This window comes from Astatotilapia calliptera, chromosome 15, assembly GCF_964374335.1.
Source record: "Astatotilapia calliptera chromosome 15, fAstCal68.1, whole genome shotgun sequence".
Classification (NCBI taxonomy): domain Eukaryota; kingdom Metazoa; phylum Chordata; class Actinopteri; order Cichliformes; family Cichlidae; genus Astatotilapia; species Astatotilapia calliptera.
This window is the reverse complement of record NC_137436.1, coordinates 30,216,787-30,237,119: the sequence shown is the minus strand read 5'-3', so window position 1 is coordinate 30,237,119 and position 20,333 is coordinate 30,216,787. Positions and strand designations below refer to the sequence as shown.

The following is a 20,333-nucleotide window of genomic DNA, read 5'->3' as shown; positions in this document are numbered from 1 at the left end:
AGCTACCAGACCAACCCAACTATGCTATCTGTTAGCATAAAGGACTGAAGGTCTAAAAACTGTTAATTTATCATCTGAGCAATTACGATACTGAATACTTGGTTACAGTGCTGCTTCTTTAAAACAAATCTTTGTTTTTAAGAGGAATTAAATTAGCACATGAGACTGAAAACTTGGTGTTTTCAGAAATGTATCATCCCTCTTTGCATTTTTTAGTATGCAACTGGAAATTTAAAGGCATGTGTGCGGTCTGAATACTTGTATGCACATAAACCAGTGACTAGGGGTGGGTTTATCTTCCAATCCCAGCTGAAATCACTGTAGCTGCTGCTGCTGTGAGCCTCAGAGGAGAAAAGTTAATCGTTCTTACTCCGTTTGGCCAGTATAATAGAGACGTAAGGTTGGAGTAATTTGCCCGTAGAATATTGAAAAATCTGCAGTGATCGTGAATGAATGGTTCTGTCTTTATTTCCAGCTCCAGTGTGTTTGAGCTCAGAGCTTTTACTAGTTTGATGTAAGGTGAGGGCTGAGGTGTGAAGTCTCGGTGCATCTTCAGAGAGGTTTGACATTAAATCATATTGTAAGTTCATCAGCTTCTGTGGGGTGTTACCACAGCTCGACCATGATGAAGCACATTTGAGCAGAGGCGTGAAAGTGTTTGTGAGAGCTGGAAATGCGGGGAGCTGTGCATATGGATGCCTGAACCTCATGCATGTGTGTCCTTGGGTGTATGAACAAGCCCACAATACACACTGGCGATAAATGCTTTGCAGCAGTCTCGGGAAGTTTCTTTTTTTTCAATTCCACAGAATATTCTTTGAAACCTGGAGTGAGATGCATGTTAAGTAGCTCTGGCATATGCAGGAGACTGCTTGCACTCCTGTGTGTCTGTGTGTGAACCTCGTTCGTGGTCTACATTCCGAGATGTGTTTTTCTTCTCACTGTAAAGCCTCTATTTTCATGCATTTCTAACACTGACGCAGACTCTCTGAGGATGTGTATATGGCCTGTTCTCATCACTTCCTCCCTGACTCTTTTCACTCCTTCACCCTTCCCCAAGCAATTATGCCTGTCATTTTTACACTTCCTGTCTCTCAAGCTCTCCCTCCGTTTCCCGTCTTAACCTCTGCGTTTTTGCCTGCTTGTATTCAGAGTGTAAATTGTCACACAGGTTCATGATATCATAGGCCACCATATTTGGCTTTAGGTGAGAAAACAATGATGATGTCATTAGTGTCAGACTGGGTTTGAGACAACAGATACAGTGGGGCAAAAAAGTATTTAGTCAGCCACCGATTGTGCAAGTTCCCCCACCTAAAATGATGACAGAGGTCAGTAATTTGCACCAGAGGTACACTTCAACTGTGAGAGACAGAATGTGAAAAAAAAATCCATGAATTCACATGGTAGGATTTGTAAAGAATTTATTCGTAAATCCGGGTGGAAAATAAGTATTTGGTCAATAACAAAACAACAACAACAACAACTCAATACTTTGTAACATAACCTTTGTTGTCAATAACAGAGGTCAAACGTTTACTATAGGTCTTTACCAGGTTTGCACACACAGTAGCTGGTATTTTGGCCCATTCCTCCATGCAGATCTTCTCGAGAGCAGTGATGTTTTGGGGCTGTCGCCGAGCAACACGGACTTTCAACTCCCGCCACAGATTTTCTATGGGGTTGAGGTCTGGAGACTGGCTAGGCCACTCCAGGACTTTCAAATGCTTCTTACGGAGCCACTCCTTTGTTGCCCGGGCGGTGTGTTTTGGATCATTGTCATGTTGGAAGACCCAGCCTCGTTTCATCTTCAAAGTTCTCACTGATGGAAGGAGGTTTTGGCTCAAAATCTCACGATACATGGCCCCATTCATTCTGTCCTTTACACGGATCAGTCGTCCTGTCCCCTTGGCAGAAAAACAGCCCCATAGCATGATGTTTCCACCCCCATGCTTCACAGTAGGTATGGTGTTCTTGGGATGCAACTCAGTATTCTTCTTCCTCCAAACATGACGAGTTGAGTTTATACCAAAAAGTTCTACTTTGGTTTCATCTGACCACATGACATTCTCCCAATCCTCTGCTGTATCATCCATGTGCTCTCTGGCAAACTTCAGACGGGCCTGGACATGCACTGGCTTCAGCAGCGGAACACGTCTGGCACTGCGGGATTTGATTCCCTGCCGTTGTAGTGTGTTACTGATGGTGACCTTTGTTACTTTGGTCCCAGCTCTCTGCAGGTCATTCACCAGGTCCCCCCGTGTGGTTCTGGGATCTTTGCTCACCGTTCTCATGATCATTTTGACCCCACGGGATCAGATCTTGCGTGGAGCCCCAGATCGAGGGAGATTATCAGTGGTCTTGTATGTCTTCCATTTTCTGATGATTGCTCCCACAGTTGATTTTTTTCACACCAAGCTGCTTGCCTATTGTAGATTCACTCTTCCCAGTCTGGTGCAGGTCTACAATACTTTTCCTGGTGTCCTTCGAAAGCTCTTTGGTCTTGGCCATGGCGGAGTTTGGAGTCTGACTGTTTGAGGCTGTGGACAGGTGTCTTTTATTCAGATGATGGGTTCAAACAGGTGCCATTCATACAGGTAACGAGTGGGGGACAGAAAAGCTTCTTACAGAAGACGTTACAGGTCTGTGAGAGCCAGAGATTTTCCTTGTTTGAGGTGACCAAATACTTATTTTCCACCCTAATTTACGAATAAATTCTTTACAAATCCTACCATGTGAATTCATGGATTTTTTTTTCACATTCTGTCTCTCACAGTTGAAGTGTACCTCTGGTGCAAATTACTGACCTCTGTCATCATTTTAAGTGGGGGAACTTGCACAATCGGTGGCTGACTAAATACTTTTTTGCCCCACTGTATATATAACAAGCCAATGAGATGGTGTTTTATAGACATTGACGTTTATAAGGCAGGGTAGTTAACGTGAAGACTGCAGGCTTGTGCTGCTTTTAAATTTGACCTTTAAAAGAAAAAAACATGATATAACAGCTTGTGTGTTTCCGAACTGCATGGATGCAAAATAATCTATAGCAAACCTTGAATATGAGCAGATACAAAACTACATCCTAGCTTATTAATTACCAGGACATGTCACCACGCTATATGGAAGCTTGTATAACAGATTTCTTTTTGATGTGCTAAAGGAAAATCATTTTTCCATCTCACTCTAGCATGTGTGTTTTGCAAGCAGCCAAGTTTCAGCTGATGTTAGCAAGCCTAGTTGGCAAGTTGCATTTAAAATCTGTCCAATTCCAATGCACCTACACTTAGCAGTGCTGAGGCCTGAATGACCGCTGTCTCTACATCTGACTGTGCAGACACACTTGTCATTAGAAGCCTCCACAGCTCTTAACTTTAAGCCTCAAGTAAAACCAGATTGATGAGATGTAAAACAAAACCACAGTACCATTATTATGTAGGTGGAAACTGTCCATAGAGGCAAAAACAGTTTTTTTCTTTCTTTTTTTTTTTATATCAGGCTGAAAAAGGCACATTTCATAGCCGAATTTGGGCATTTCAACATGATAGCCTCTGGAGTGATTTTGGAGGCAGGTTCATGTGTCCACTACAGAAAGTGCAATTCCAAAGCTGCATAGCTACAGTGAAAAGTGAGCACAGGAGAGTTTCCAGGCCTTAAATCAGCTGTGTGGCAGCAGATGTAGCCATCGCAGCAGAAAAGACTGGAGGCAGTTTTTTTCCTCTCAAATGAGCAGTCTCCCCTCACTGTCAGTCTTTAACTCTTTCCCCTGTAAAGAGGACATTTGATCTCCTTCCCTGTACCCTTAATGACGAGTTTTGACACCTCAGTATATAATAAAGAAATAGTTTGACAACCAGTAGGATACTGTCTGGGTTTGCTGTTTGCTGGTTTAAGAGAATCTCTAGATGGATGATTACTAATGTGTCACTGAGGAGCTTGGAGGCATCTGAAGGGCTGTGGACTTTTAGTCTGTGCACTGCAGACCAAGTTCATGGGAATTTAGTTAATACTGATCAGTAACACTAATGAAGGCATTTGCTTGCTGCCTTTGAGAATTGGTATGTTTGATTAAACTGATATTAGACTGCTATGTTTGATTATGGAGGAGTATGAACCATGTTAAACACCGATTTTAAAAATAAATAAATAAATAAGGATACGGATAAGCTGTTTTTGTCGGTTGCAGTTGCCTGCAGCTGAAATGACACACCTAGTCGACCATACATACAATACATACAATATACAAACTTACATTGTGGATACAGGCCAGGCTAGGCAGCAAAAAAGGGATAGACGGTGAGATATGTAATACATAGGGGCAATTAGAGAGAAAATGATTACTGAGAAGACACGCGCAAACACCCCCCCCCCCCCCCCCCCCCCCCCCCACATACCAAACTATTAATACAACAAAGTTAGTTTAGTTAGGACTGCAAGCAACAATGACAGCAGATATGACACTGATTAGGTCCATCACTGTATAAAAGTCAGAGCTGAGGTGGGAGCGGGTTGCCAGGCAGCTTGCAGAGGCAGAATCAGTTGTGCACAGACTAAAACTGAAATGACATTCACAATATGAGATGTTGTGTGGAAGTGTACCGGCTGAGCCATCAGCTGATCTGCTGGGATTACAGCTAGGCTTGAAGTAGTGAAGTTTATTGGTGAGCTGTGGAGCCAATGAAACATTCACTAGTTAATTTCATTTTACAGTCTGTTTTTGGTGTTGTGTGCTCTGCTCTGTTTCTTGCTTTTATACCTGTGGGGTCATCTTTGTATTTGCAGTCCCAAGCACTTGGTCACTTCACAAAACTTGCTTCAAAGAAGAAAGGAAGATTGAAAAAGATTGGATTTCTAAAATGGTAGAATAAACTTTTCTGTCTCTTGTCCCTGCAGTGAACAGAGCATCTGCCAGGCGCGAGCTGCTGTCATGGTGTATGACGATGCCAATAAGAAGTGGGTCCCAGCCGGTGGCTCTACAGGCTTCAGCAGAGTCCACATTTACCACCACACGGGCAACAACGCCTTCCGTGTAGTGGGACGCAAGATCCAAGATCATCAGGTCAGTGGATGAGACGGGGCTGTTACTATCACAGTGTATATATAGATTTGAAAAGGAGAAATGGTCTGTGACTATAAGCATACAAAAACAATGACACAATTATCATATTTGCGTTAGTGATATAGTGCTGATATTACATTTTTTGACCTCCGACTGTGTCCTCTGGCAGCAGATCCTTTTCAAGACAGAACTGTCCATCCGCTGGACCAGTCCTGCCCTGGCTGGGACATTCCAGCATTAGTAGTATTCATGTTGATTTGTGTGCCAGTAGTTGTTTGGAGCCCTTTTACAAATATACCTTTTAGTTTTGAAGATTGTTGTGCTGTATCATATCATCTGCAATGATACTAGTATAAATATTTATACATATTAAAAAAGAATCACGTTGTGATGTAATTTCTGCAGCAGACTACCAAAAAACAAGATCCTAGCAGGGAAGGTGTGACGTGCAATGTGCAAATGAATGACTCCATCAAGTGTCACTAGAACACTTGATAGTTTGAATCAGTGTGTCACAAAGAGCAAACAATGGATATGAATTACTGATGTGCTTACATGGTGGAAAAATGTGCCTGGTTTAAAAATCTCAATTCAAGATGCAACGTCACACGTAGAAATAATTTAAGTTTTATTATGTGATAGTATTTTACAATTACTTTAGTTATTATTAATCAAAAGTGTTAAGTAGTTATTTTGTAGTTTTACGTAAATTTTCTCAGTGGAAAAAAAACTGCAAAAGTTACTTGAGTGCTCAAATTTGAGTTATACTTTATAATGCTGTCTTTACTGGTCTGTTCAGTTAAATTTTATTTATACAGTGCCAAATCTCAACAACTGCTGCTTGAAGTTGCCTTTTATTTTATTGTATGTTGTAGGTAAAGACTAAATAATACAGAGAAAATCCCAACAATTACATGAGCCGTATGAATAAGCACATGGTTGACAGTAGAAAGGAAAAACTGTCTTTTAACAGGAAGAAACCTCCTGCAGAACCAGGTTCAGAGAGCAACAGCCAAATGCTGTGACCCACTGGGTGTTTCAGTAGATTCACACGTGAATGACATGGTTTCTTTATTCAGTGACAACAGAAAAGGATGGAAATAACCTTGAGTTACTTGCACTTTGCCATAATATTTTTCGACTTTCCACTGAACCTGTATTCTGAGTCTTCAACTGTTTTCTTCTTGACCATCTTGTTCCTCTTTTTTCTGTGCATGTCAGCACATCGTGCTGCCTGGTTAGCTTTTATTTGTAAGAATAAGTAACCATCATATATTTATTACAGCAAGCCATGCATGTATGAACACATAATGATTTAGTCCTACACAGCAGAGTCCTGGTGAGGACATTTGAGCAGAAAGAAACTCAGATTAGCTCAAATGGCTCATAGCTTCAGAGCAATAATCCCGAAGCTGACAATAATCCTCAGTTTAGATGAAAGCATCCCAATCAGAGCTGAGGCACAGTGGGTACAGTTATATGCAAAAGTTGGGGCAAATCTGTGGAATTGTGAAAAGGCAAACATTCCTGCAGGAAATGCAATGTGTGAGAGGGATGACCTGAATGTATGAGTTCAGAATTGTGTTTATTGCGCAAACCTTTGCAAACAGCTGTCAGTGTGCTCTGCATGTGCATTTATTGCACATTCGCACTAAATTGCACTAAACCTTTGGTGTTGGTTATCTTTCTTCTGGAATGCCACAAAATCTGTGTATAAAAACTCGGCTAGTGAACAATGCTTATGGCAGCTTCCCATTCCTCCAACCTCCGATCTGGTAACCATTTGGAATTTTAACATATCTAATAAAGCAAATTGGAGCGTTTAGACAGTGGATTTTCATTAATATCAGGGAACACATGTTTCATATTCATAATACAGACGTGCTAAAAATTGACTGGCTGGAGTGTGCGCATCCTCAGTTATGAGGCCTGTAAAAACATGGACGAGTCAGAGGCTGGACTGGCTGTGTTTGTGTTGGCGCTTCACACTTGGGCTTCAGCCTGATTTCTCACTGTGTGGCACTGCCTATCTTACCATTTCCTCTATTTGTTTCACTGCCATCCACAACAAAACATTTGCAGTTACACAGTTCCTCCTCACATTTGCTGCTTGTCATCTTATCCAGTCCATCAACAATACAAAGCAAATATGGGAATCCTTTCCTGCCTACCAGAGACACATTAGCAAAAACTCAAAAATCGACAACAGACCATTTCCATAGTCAAATAAATGTCTGCTCTGGTGCTAAAGCTTGTTTCTTTATAAATGAGCAGATTGATTACAGGTATTAGCACTCATAGAGCTGGTTTTTTTTTTTTGCCAAAGTAGCAGTATCGTCTTCTGAAGTATTTTTGCAATATTACCTTTAAGCCTAGTGTCAGTACAGTACAGTAATCCTTCATTTAAATCAGGATGCGGCAGAAATCAAAACACACCACCAAGCCCTGTGTGATAAGCTGCTGGGTCCCTGTTGGGGAATGTTTTGAATTTATTCTCCTTATTAGTTTGGACGAGAGATAGCACAGCGATTATGAGATTAAACCGCATTACACATCTTTTCAGGGTATATCCGCTATATCAGATGAACTGTAACAAAATGAAGCGTGTGTGTGTGAATTCACTGATAATGCTGATTATGATGCTTCAAATATGAATGCTTTCATTGTGGGGGAAAAAGAGGTTGGACTTTAACAGCAGAGAAGGCAAGTTAGCATGCTAACAATCCAATAAATCTACTGCAAATAATGTATACTAATAAGCCTTAATAGCCTTCTCAAAGGTTTTAGAAGCTTGTTTGGTTCAGAAATCTTAAATACAGTAACTGTAAAAGACGGACATAGCAAAGACACTATAGAGAGGGACATAATGACGATGATAATAATATTAATAAATTTTATTTGAAAGTGCCTTTCAGAACACTCAAGGACACTGTACACAGCAGAATACCGGTAATAAAAGCAAGCAGTTTACACAATCATAAAAGCATAACACATAAAAACAAATTTAAAATAGAGTGGAGAGGTTATGCGGGATAAGCTATTTTTGAACAAGTGAGTTTTGAGTCTGGACTTAAAGAGAGAGAAGGAAATGATATATTTTTTTTAAAATCAGGAGGTAGGGAATTCCAGAGTCGAGGAGCAGAGCAGCTGAAAGCCCTGCTCCCCACGGTGGCGAGACGGGGAGAGGGGACAGAGAGAGAAAGAAGAAAGATCTGAGACACCGAGATGGGATGGTGATCTGAACCAGATCACAGAGATATGGAGGGGAGAGATGATGAATAGCCTTAAATGTGTACAAGAGTATTTTGAAATTGATGCAATATTTGACCGGGAGCCAGTGAAGCTGCTGCAGGACAGGAGTGATGTGATGGATGGAAGGGGTCCTGGTGATAATACGAGCAGCAGAGTTCTGGATGTGTTGGAGCTTGTGGATGGCCACAGAAGCATAGCTGTTAGGGGGGAAAACAGTATTGTAATGTTATTTTTAGGATGAAGTAGGAATCGTATTGGACTCATGACTCTTTCTCCTCTTGATGACTGAAATTAAAGGTAACTTGGAGAATGCTGCCACCCATTGTGACATCACCACTTGTTTCTCAACTGTGCAAACTGAAGCCATGATATTAAAGTTTTGGCTGCTTTTGAGCCACAAAAGGTCATATTTGGACACTGTTGTATCTATAGACCATATGGTTTATGGTCTGAAAGAATAATCATTCACCATATGTGGTTTTTAAAATGTGTCTGTCTGTCTTAAAATGCCAGTATCTGATGGTCAGGCTCCAGTGAATGAAATATTGGTAAATTAATAATGATAAATAATATTAATAATGATAAATATATCAATTTTTTAAAAACTTAACGAATAAAATACTAAAGTCATATCCCTGACTTCAAGCCTAAACAGAATCCTAACTATGTTTTAAAAATACACACATTATCCATATGGACCACATGGATACTTTAGGCTTCAGCTGTGTAGGCACTCTGATGATGGAACTGAATATGTTTGTACTGTGATATGAGCCAATACACAAGTCAAATGTGAGTAATTTCCCCTTGTTGCTTCAAAAGTTTGATTTTTCTAAAAATACTTTTTGACTTTGCATGTGAGTAGAAAAAGGAAAATGTTCAGACAGTTCCTTTAGGTTCTAGGGAAAATGGTTTGGGACCCCTCCCTATTGGTCTTATTTAACTGGGAGTACCTTGAGGCATTACTGTTTGGCTGTGTGCCCCGAACAGTAAAAACCTCAGATGTGAACACTTAAAGTGCCTTAAATTAGACACAGAGTGAGGGGATCATAAAGTCTACTTACGAGGAAGTAAAAGTGACTTTAAACAACATAACAGGCGACAGTGTTACAAGGTTGACATATTGTGTTTTAATTGGAGATATTTTATTTTATTATTATTATGATCCTTCAGACTTGAAGTCATAAACCTCTCCTGTCTTGTCTCCGTTTCCTCTCTCTTCTGATTCACGGATGTCTGCAGGTGGTGATAAACTGTGCCATTCCCAAGGGGCTGAAGTACAATCAGGCCACACAGACCTTCCACCAGTGGCGTGATGCCCGACAAGTCTACGGCCTCAACTTTGGTAGCAAGGAGGATGCAAACGTATTTGCCAGTGCCATGATGCATGCACTGGAGGTGCTTAATTCGCAGGACACAGGTGAGACCTCCTGAGCATGCATGCTTTCTAGCTCCACCACATGATAACTGAATATCTAAATTATGCATGCACAAACTATATAGCTTATCCTGATACAGGATTCAGCTATAGCTTTTATTTAGATCAGATCTGCATTTACACTTGGTGCTGTTATTCCTGAAGATGGGCAAACATGACGATATATTGGTGTCTGCATGCTGTCGGGATTTGGAGAAATCATAGTCATATTTCTTGTCGTGTTCTCTCTGTACTGAGAGCTACGCTTCTGTAGATTTGTTTTCACATTGCATTTTACATGTGGATTTCCCTTTCTTAAAGAAATCAAAACAAAGAATAGTAACAGATGTAATGGCATGAGAGCGTCACATGGTCATTAGCAGCCTGCTAAATTAGCTGCTAGCATACCTTTTCTCTTTTGCAGGCTGCATAGGTTTAGCCACCATGATCCTTTTTTTTTTTTTTTTTTTTTTTCATGATTTCAAAATAACACCAGTGATTTTAAATGTTCTGAATATCAGCCCCTCTAATCAGGCTGACCAATAACTGGCCTGTCTCTATACTGTATATAAAAGATGGACATTTCCAATTTAGCATTTTGACTGTCGTCCTTAGAGGATATAGGCAGACACTTGTTTTTGAATTACTGTTTTGAAGCCTCAGATGACTTTTTACTTCATCTTGTAGAATGTTTAGCTTATTTTAGAGTTTAGAAATGTGTTATCATAGAATGTAGAACTATTGTAGAGACATTGATACTGCCCTTAAAGTAATAAAGGCCTCACTGTGTCGTGAACTTAGGAGTAGATTGTAGGAGGCCTCTCCCCCACTGAGTGGAAATTCCCCAGAGGATGTTTTAAGGTGGGGGTCTAAACATTTGTAACTGTGGTTTGGAAGGGAGAAAGGTTTTATGACCTAGGGAGTTACCTACACCCACAGTGTTTTAACTGTCACGCACACACATTCACACGCACACTCACTCATGTGCACTCACACATACACACAGGTATGCACACACAGTCACACACGAGCACTCACATAGACACGTGGGAACGCGCACATGTAGGCATTCATGTGCTCGTGCACATAGACACAGACAGAGTTTGCAGCACACTGTAGGGGGTTTTATGATGGGGTCGCTTCTATAAAGCTGGCTGTAACTAACAAAGGGTTGAAGACATACAAGACCACTGATAATCTCCCTCGATCTGGGGCTCCACGCAAGATCTCATCCCGTGGGGTCAAAATGATCATGAGAACGGTGAGCAAAGATCCCAGAACCACACGGGGGGACCTGGTGAATGACCTGCAGAGAGCTGGGACCAAAGTAACAAAGGTCACCATCAGTAACACACTACAACGGCAGGGAATCAAATCCCGCAGTGCCAGACGTGTTCCGCTGCTGAAGCCAGTGCATGTCCAGGCCCGTCTGAAGTTTGCCAGAGAGCACATGGATGATACAGCAGAGGATTGGGAGAATGTCATGTGGTCAGATGAAACCAAAGTAGAACTTTTTGGTATAAACTCAACTCGTCGTGTTTGGAGGAAGAAGAATACTGAGTTGCATCCCAAGAACACCATACCTACTGTGAAGCATGGGGGTGGAAACATCATGCTATGGGGCTGTTTTTCTGCCAAGGGGACAGGACGACTGATCCGTGTTAAGGACAGAATGAATGGGGCCATGTATCGTGAGATTTTGAGCCAAAACCACCTTCCATCAGTGAGAACTTTGAAGATGAAACGAGGCTGGGTCTTCCAACATGACAATGATCCAAAACACACCGCCCGGGCAACAAAGGAGTGGCTCCGTAAGAAGCATTTGAAAGTCCTGGAGTGGCCTAGCCAGTCTCCAGACCTCAACCCCATAGAAAATCTGTGGCGGGAGTTGAAAGTCCGTGTTGCTCGGCGACAGCCCCAAAACATCACTGCTCTCGAGAAGATCTGCATGGAGGAATGGGCCAAAATACCAGCTACTGTGTGTGCAAACCTGGTAAAGACCTATAGTAAACGTTTGACCTCTGTTATTGACAACAAAGGTTATGTTACAAAGTATTGAGTTGTATTTTTGTTATTGACCAAATACTTATTTTCCACCCGGATTTACGAATAAATTCTTTACAAATCCTACCATGTGGATTCATGGATTTTTTTTTTTTTCACATTCTGTCTCTCACAGTTGAAGTGTACCTCTGGTGCAAATTACTGACCTCTGTCATCATTTTAGGTGGGGGAACTTGCACAATCGGTGGCTGACTAAATACTTTTTTGCCCCACTGTATATTATACAGCCTGTGCATGTCTGTGTCAGCCAAGTTGAGCAAGCAGCTTTCAACTCCCCACACTGGGGTTCAATATTTTTGTAACATAACAAATATAACATGTCAAGAGCCCACTCATTTACACTGCCAGTAGTTTGTTCATATTAATTCCGTTTCAGAGGTTTCATCCTCTGATTGTATTCATAACATGTTGAGCCTCCACTAAAACAGAGACCGCTGATGAATTTTATTTCTTTTGAGCATTCCAAAGGAGGGATGTTAACAAAGATGTTTGAAAAGAAGAACACTAGTTCAGAGCTTGTACCTGTACAGAGCACTGAGAGATTTCCACATATCTAATAATGTAGCATTAAACTCCAGCTCCTGCTGCATTTTTGGACCTGTGTTTACTGGAAGTAGAACCACTAACTTGTGCTTCTGCTCAACTCTGCAGGCAAGAGCAATTTTTGGATATGAAATGCTAAGAGGCACGAAGGGATTAATGCTTAAAAAAAAAAAGAAAAAAAAAAGGATTAAAAAACATGTGTCAACAATAAAAATGTTTTTTGAGTGAACAAAACATTTTTTTCCAGAAGCAACGATTAGAGTAAAACATCTTAATTTGTTGCGGGAAGTCAACATTTGAAACGTGAAAAAATAAAAAACAAACCCATTTGAAACGTGATTTTCATTTCAAGTTGAAAGCACAGCCAGGAGGTAATGCTAATGAGGTGGTTTATTTATTTATTTTTTAGCATTGCTGAGCTTGGTTAGCAGTTACTTCTCGCAAGAAATTCATTTATCAAACATTGAATATCGACCCCAGATCTGATCAAAACACAAACGGCCTCGTTCACTTCAAGAAACGCCCCATATTCACAGCACGCACATTCATGCTGAATCCAATTTCCAGCAAATAGTTGCAGGCTCAAACTTCCATGACCTTGGCTTTCTAAACACACACTCGCTCCACTGACTTCCTGCGTGTCTACGTTCGCGCATATGTAGGAAGGGATGGATATTTCCCTACTTTAGAAACATCCGTTGTATTAAAGCACCTCATTTTAATACAAAAAAGATGGTTTTAATTGCAGCTTGTTTGTATTTTTGCAATCCCAGCATCCAGATGCTACTCCATGCTCCCTCCCCTCTCCTTAAGCCATGCCTCTCATCACACTCTAATCCCATCCACTAATTAACCTGATAGAGATGCGCCTCATCAAGCTAATGGGGCTAAGACGTGTGGTGTGTTTGCGTGAGAGAGAGACAGAACAGACTTTAGAGTGAGAGTGGAATGACATGAGGACACATTTTAACAGAGCTGAAGGGAATTGCCAGGATTTTGTCATCCCTAATACGACCAGAGGAAGGCTAAATGTGGACAGTTGTGTAGAACTGTGAGGGTCGTGTTTTGTTTTTCCTACAATAGGTGCTGGCATCCAAGCGTTTTAGGATAATAAAACGTGGCTCACGTGGCTCAAGAGTTGGGAGTTCGCCTTGTAATCGGAAGGTTGCTGGTTCGAGCCCCGGCTTGGACAGTCTCTGTTGTTGTGTCCTTGGGCAAGACACTTCACCTGTTGCCTACTGGTGGTGGTCAGAGGGCCCGGTGGCGCCAGTGTCCGGCAGCCTCGCCTCTGTCAGTGTGCCCCAGGGTGGCTGTGGCTACAATGTAGCTTGCTATCGCCAGCGTGTGAATGTGTGTGTGAATGGGTGGATGACTGGATATGTAAAGCGCTTTGGGGTCCTTAGGGACTAGTAAGGCGCTATATAAATACAGGCCATTTACCATTTACCAATAAAGTAGTGGATGTATCTTGATGGCTTTTTTTAATTAATTAATTTTTTTTTAGCTCTTCAATTTTACATTAACTGTTACATTAAAAAAAGTACTAATGCAGTGTCTCTGAGAGTTTAACCATGTTTTTTTTTATCTGTATTTTGCAGTCATATAGTGATTGTGTATATTCAGCGTGGTTGCTGCTTCCTTGAGAAATGCTCATTCAAACTATGAGTGACAGAAGTCATTAATCACAAGAAAGAAAATTAAAGACAAACACAGCTGGGCGAGTATATACTATAGTTATCTTGGGATTACCATTTTGAGTTTTAGAGTGAAACAACTACAGATGTGCAGAAATGTTGCTGTGATTTGTTTGTATAAGAAGCAGCTGGTGATGGTGTATAATGGTGATACTATTGAGAGGCTTCTGCTAGAATTTTCTGCTCCTGCTCGCTTCAAATACTGAAAGTTTTGATCCCCTAAAGTGTCTTATGGTGCTGTAGTATGTCTAAAACTTAGAAATCTATTTCAATGCAGTTTAGAAAAAAAACTGTGATTAAAATCATAATACTGTGTTACACCGGATCAAAAAACTTTAAGTTGGATGTGCAAGCATGCTAATTTACAGTATCACTATAATGAAGCTCAGACCAAACTGTGGTCTATAAAAATATAATCTTTGTTTTCTTGTCAGGTTGTATACACATTAGTTTTAAATGCACTTGAATCACCTTAAATCGTATCACAAAGCTGGAATGTTAGCCGGACCATTTAAGTGAAGCAAGATGGCTGAAACTAACTAGACTTCTCTGCTGTGTATTTTACCCCCACAAGAGCCTTATGAGAAAACGGCACAGCCAAAGACTTCAGCCTCCAGCGTTTTCCTTTGCTGCTTGCTTTATTCTCTAACATTTTAATTTTTCCTTCACTCGCCTGATTTCCTCTCTGCTCCCTCTGTCTTTCTCATTCTTCTCACATTGCCCCCCCCCCCTCTGTGGTGCAGTCAGCTCCGTACAGAAGCCAGAGGGTTTCCTCTTTCACCCCACTGTTTTGCTACTGTATTTCTGTCGTGACAGCTGCACTCAGTGGCGCCTATTCCAGCCACATTTACCCGTGGACCTGACAGCCCCCTGCGACACATAGGGTTTGCCCTCCGTCACTCACTCAGTGGGTGGATGGGCCCTGCCCTCAGAGTGGGATCACTGATATTACCATGTGCATGGCAGTCATACAGTGGAAGCTTTTAACCATTTTAATAATTGTTCTAAATCGCTTTTCTTTGATGTGGTGTACAGTATGTGACATACCATGACCACTTTAATAAACAAAGACAAAAAGAACATTTAAAGAATTTAAAATTTTGACTTGCTTTGCAGCTCAAATATAAAGTTCAGCAGAATTATAACTAGCTGTCTAACCTTTTACCTAAAGTGCTTCACAGTATGGTGGAAACATGTGACCTGATCCTCTACAGGAACTACTGAGTAATCAGTGGAGATGTAAATCGTATGGCGCGGCCTTGGCCAGTGAGCACACTTAATTGGAACAAGACAAGCAGCAGGATGAGCATAGTCACTGAAGCTAGCTTTTCCAGTCAGACTAATTTGCACAGCTGCTTTTGCTCTCGTGTTTTAGTCAGGACCCGTTCAGTCAAAAGAAGGCTGTTATTTCCATCTGCAGTAGTGACACTGCAGCAGAGATGTCTCTGGTTTAGTTAGGTTGCAAAGTGGCTTGCAGTAGCTGTAACTGCGGGCAGGCTGCGTGGGGTTAAAGAACCTAACACTCTATTTGAGGTGTAGAAGGGTATCAGCTGAGCCGCCAGGTAAACTCTTGTGATCTCAACTGCCGTTTACCCAAACAAATTATCGCTGGGCTCAATTTTTGTTTCACGTAAACAAGACTAAAAATTATTCCAACTGATACTTTAATACTTATGATACAAGTTAGGGTGGATGGAACTGAACTTTAGTCCAGACATATTAGTTTTTTACTTGCATTTAAACTTTGTGTCTCCTTTGCTGCCACCGAGTGCAATCTGACAAGAGCAGAAAGCAAAAACCACTGAATATTCCAACAAATAGTGCAGCAGACTGTGTATGCAAAGGTAATGAGGACCAAATCATGTTATATGGCACAGATACTTAGTTCGTTACTACTTCCATGAGGCATTTGCTAAAGGACCATCTCGTTCTTCTTGGTGCTGCTAGTTTATTTATTTATTTTTCTTCAGATTGAACTTTTTTCATTCTGGCTCTTAGAAGTTACAGTTGTCCAGCATCACTGCTGATACAGAGATCAACTGACAAGCCAGGATTGTTGGAACAGCATGCCATAAGCACGATCTAAAATACTCCTGTTGAGAAGGCAGGCAGATTAAACACTAGTCGTTTCAGTTCAATACACAAGTTCTATCACATGACACCAGTTTTATCTCCATCACTTTGAGTCCTAGGAACAAAGAGAATAGCTAATTTGGATACTTTTTTGTTTTTGTTTTTTTTAGATGTACTGAATAAAAGATGGGTTCATAACCTGAGAGTGCTTCTAAAGAAAATGTATCTAAGTGTACAAAAACTTTAGCAAGAAGCCAGAAATATAGAACATATGAATTGATGATGGGACAACATCATATTACAAGTGCCTCGATTTAGCTATAGCAAGGATTCATGCATTAAACCCTAGATAAATCAGCCCTGACAGTGGATTAAAGTATCTTGGCACATGTGGAAACCATGTGAGGATGACCTCTGCCCTCCATGACTTCACTGATTTATTTCCTTTCCCCTGAGAACCCTCCACAGTGTTTCTAATGAAGAGATGCTCTACAATTGCAGCCCATGCTCAATATTATCAGAGATAGAACTGATTTCCTCCTCCCATAAATGCTTCTCCGGATCAGGACATGCTTTGATGTATGTCTTTGAAGTCGAGCTTGACCCGCATAGCCAGAGAAGATTACGATTTCAGCTGTTTCGGAGGATTAAGAGAGAGGAAGGAAATCAGTTTATACGTTGTTGCTGTTTGGCCAACAAAGCTGCCCAATAGCATCACACTTTTAGTTATTTAAGGATTCCCACACATGCAGGTGAGTGAATTATGTGATGTGTGTTTTTATCTGAGGCTAGGAATGTGTGAGTGAGAGATTGAACAAAGCACAGAATAGTTTCCGAGTGAGGGAAGAGAATGGATATGGTTCACTGCTGCCATGTGGAAAATGTGCGTGTCTACAAGCACTTAAAATAAAGGCAAACACTCATCACTTTGATGATGGGTTGTATACAGTAGGCATGCGCATTTACTGCGGGTGACCTCTGCAAACACCGCACACTCGACTCTGTCGCCGTCTTACGTCACTGAAACCAGCTCGTCACCTCACTGCTGGATATTGACTTGGACCAGCTTCTGTTCTAAAAGTGAGCTCACATGTGGATAAGTGAGGGCGCAGACAGCCCACACATAGTTTATCTGTTATTCCTTTTCTCCTAAAAAGGCCAAAGCAGGGTGGGAAGGAAGGCCAGGATCAGGAGAGGGAGGGATGGGTCACAGACTTGCCAGCCGTGTGTTGTGGTCTGGCTGGTAATCCGCTTCTGTCAGGTCTGAGCAGAGAATTGCAGACTTAAAGGTGGACATGAGGTCATAGGTTGATGCATGCATCCTTTTTTTTTTCCTTTTTTAAATATAGCCTTCTTGAATAAAGGGTTAGAAAAACAGCATTGTCACATCCTGACTTGCGTGTCACCAACTCACTGCTTCGAAAAGCGACCAGCATTAGACCTGTCTGTGCTTTTCCTGCACAAACGTCGCTAGGATGTTGATGCCAGAGGTCAGAGGAGAATGGCCAGACTGTTTTGATAGGAGGGCAACAACAACTCAAATAACCATTGTTAAACTCCAAAATAGTATCTCTGAATGCCCAGCATGTTGAATCTGATGGGTGACAGCAGCAGAAGACCACACCGCATGCCACGCTTGTCAGCTACAGGAAGGGAGGCAACTATTCACCCAAATCACTTGCCACCTTTGAGGTGTGATGGATCAGGAGATGATGACATAGATGTGCAGCTGACAAACAATTGTGGGACTCATGTCATGTCAGTATGGACCAGTCTGACACTCCAATTTAGGTTTTTACAGTTGTAATATTTTTAGTTGGTCAGTCATATCTCCTGAAAATACCAACATGTATAAAAAAAACAAACCCATCTATATCTGTATAAGTGTCTCAGGGTCTTGTTCGCGTGTGAAGGGAGAAGGGAGCAGGAGATCAACAGACTGATCGGTGCTGTGGCTGCAGTGATGCAGACGCTGTACCGGTCTGTCGTAGTGAAGAGAGAGGTTCATCTGTGTGTGTACTTCGTCTTCCTGTCAGTCATCAGTTCATTTACATTTTTTTCTTCCCAAAGCCTGGTGTTGCCTTCTTCTGTGGATCCTGGAAATCTGTATGATAAAGCACTACTTACTGGTTTGAATTTCAATTTTCGTAGTTGTTGTGTTTGCTGTCAGTCCATTAAATACTGACTGGTATGCAGCTGATTAAATATGACAAACTGTCACATTGTTTTTCAGCTGTCCTTCCTGTCTTTAAAAGGACTTGTTTTTAATTCTTTTATTTAGGATTATTGACCACTCAAAGCACTTGGCACACACAGACATTATTACAACACTCTGTTGTCATTTATATGTATTTTTGACTCTGTCAGCTGCCAGTTGACCTCTGACCTTATGACTAGTCATATGCTTCCAACATTGCCTCTTTTAATGGAAGCATGTTTACACCTTAATTGGGGAAAACCCTGATTTGACACATCCAGTTGCTAACACCTCTGTGTGACTTTGCAGCTTGATTGCTGATGTTAGTTTAGTTTAGTGTCAGGTTTAGTGAAGCCAGATAAAGAAAACATATCTGGGATATGTTCACTGTACAGACGCTGTTCTTCCCCTTTTTGTTTATCCTCTGACTTCTTTTCCTCTATTTTCAAAACTTAAGGCTTAACTTTGAACTCTGTGCATATCTTCTTTTTGTATTAGAGCATGGATTTTACTTCTACCTTCCTAAAGCTTCTGCCCCTGGCTTGTTCTTTTAATGGAGCATTACCTTGAGTAAATGTACATTCACCAAATGGAGGAGAGAAAAGCTAGCAGTTAGGCAGTTAAAGCGTAGAGTAGAGTTGTATTCTCTGCTCTTTTTGTCTGGGTAGCCACAGTTGGAGTTGGCAAAAGCTTGTCTCCACAGAGATGTGTGAAAAGTTGCTAAGTGCGGCTCATCAATTTATTTTGAGTCCTCACTGTTCCTGCCAGCAGTATAGAGCATGTGGCTCTGGATGTTGTGAAACCTTTGTTGCAGAGGAGGGGGTGAAACCTGAGAGCTGGAGGTGAAGAGAAAGGCACATTTCATCCCTCATCTCATAGAAACAGCCTGTATGTCCCTGGACCACCGGGAGGGGGGGGGGGGGGTTGCAGGTCACGGATGAGTGAGAGCAATGCGTAAACATTTTGGGGTCCGGCACTCCCCCCAGCAACTGTCCACCACACCAGTCTGGCATGTGTTTTTCTTGTTTTAACATGACAGCGTGTGATCACGCTTGCATCAGAAGCCCCCCCCCCCCCCCCCTCCCCCTCTATTTCTCGATGAGCTCATGGTCTCTGGCATCAAACGCGAGTTTGCAGACGACTGCACAGCTGGACTAGAGAGACCGAGGCAAAAGGAAAGTTGTGTGCAACAGGACAGAGTAAGTGACAGAGTTTAAAAAGAGAAATACATTGCAGAAGTATCCGCAGACATGCCGGCCGCAGCAAGAGTTCACAGATTCCCCCAGGAGCAGCAGAAGATCAGCCGCGCTCAAATCATCCTCAGGAGTGAGTAGTCAGCCTGGCAGAAGTGTTGAACCGGAGCACCTATCTGCTTGGCTGTTTTATGTTGTCTTGCGTGTCTCTGTTTGGTCTTTAGATTATGCATGATGAGGCAAAATCGTTTGTATTTTTGTAAAACTACAAACGATTTTTTTTTTATTAATAAAAGAAATTTTAAAAATTAATTTTGAGCTGTTTATCAAGATTAAAAAACAACAGACAAACACTCTGTTTGCTGTTGTTTTAAAGAAGCTGCAAATACTGCTTATATTTCATATGCTTTTTAATAGAACACCTGTTATGGGCACAAAGATTTATCCATCAGTAAACCATCATGTCATTACTGTCGTCGAGTTAAATGAACAGTCAAACATGAATATATTCCACTGCCGCCTTCTCAGCGTGTCTAAGCATTTTGTCCCATGAGTCTCAGACACATGTCAGTCGGAAGTGAGGACTCTGCAGAAACCTGATTGGCTGCAGAGCTCTCCTGTAATTTCATTGGTTAAGCTGTGCTCTAGTTGTCGTGTAGCAACAGTGTCAAAAGGCTGGAGGGAAGATTGACCATAGTTGCCATGGTCTCATGATCTTTGAAAGAGAAACAAGTTTAATTGTACATGTGAGCCACAGCACAAGTCCTCCTTTGTGTTTGCCAGCTGGGTGTGATATATGTAATGATTTGTTTGACAGGCCGTCCAAGCATAAAAACACAGC

At 41.5% G+C, this 20,333-nt stretch overlaps 1 protein-coding gene across 10 annotated transcripts in view; it reads left to right on the top strand.

Moving 5' to 3' along the window:
• enah (ENAH actin regulator) overlaps window positions 1-20,333 on the top strand; it is a 143,507-nt gene that overhangs the window by 77,630 nt on the left and 45,544 nt on the right. For all 10 annotated transcript variants that reach the window (XM_026194527.2, XM_080289856.1, XM_026194518.2 and 7 more), the window contains exons 2-3: window positions 4,894-5,059; window positions 9,554-9,731. In XM_026194527.2, the coding sequence (XP_026050312.2) occupies window positions 4,894-5,059; window positions 9,554-9,731 (344 nt within the window). The remainder of the gene's footprint in view (window positions 1-4,893; window positions 5,060-9,553; window positions 9,732-20,333) is intronic.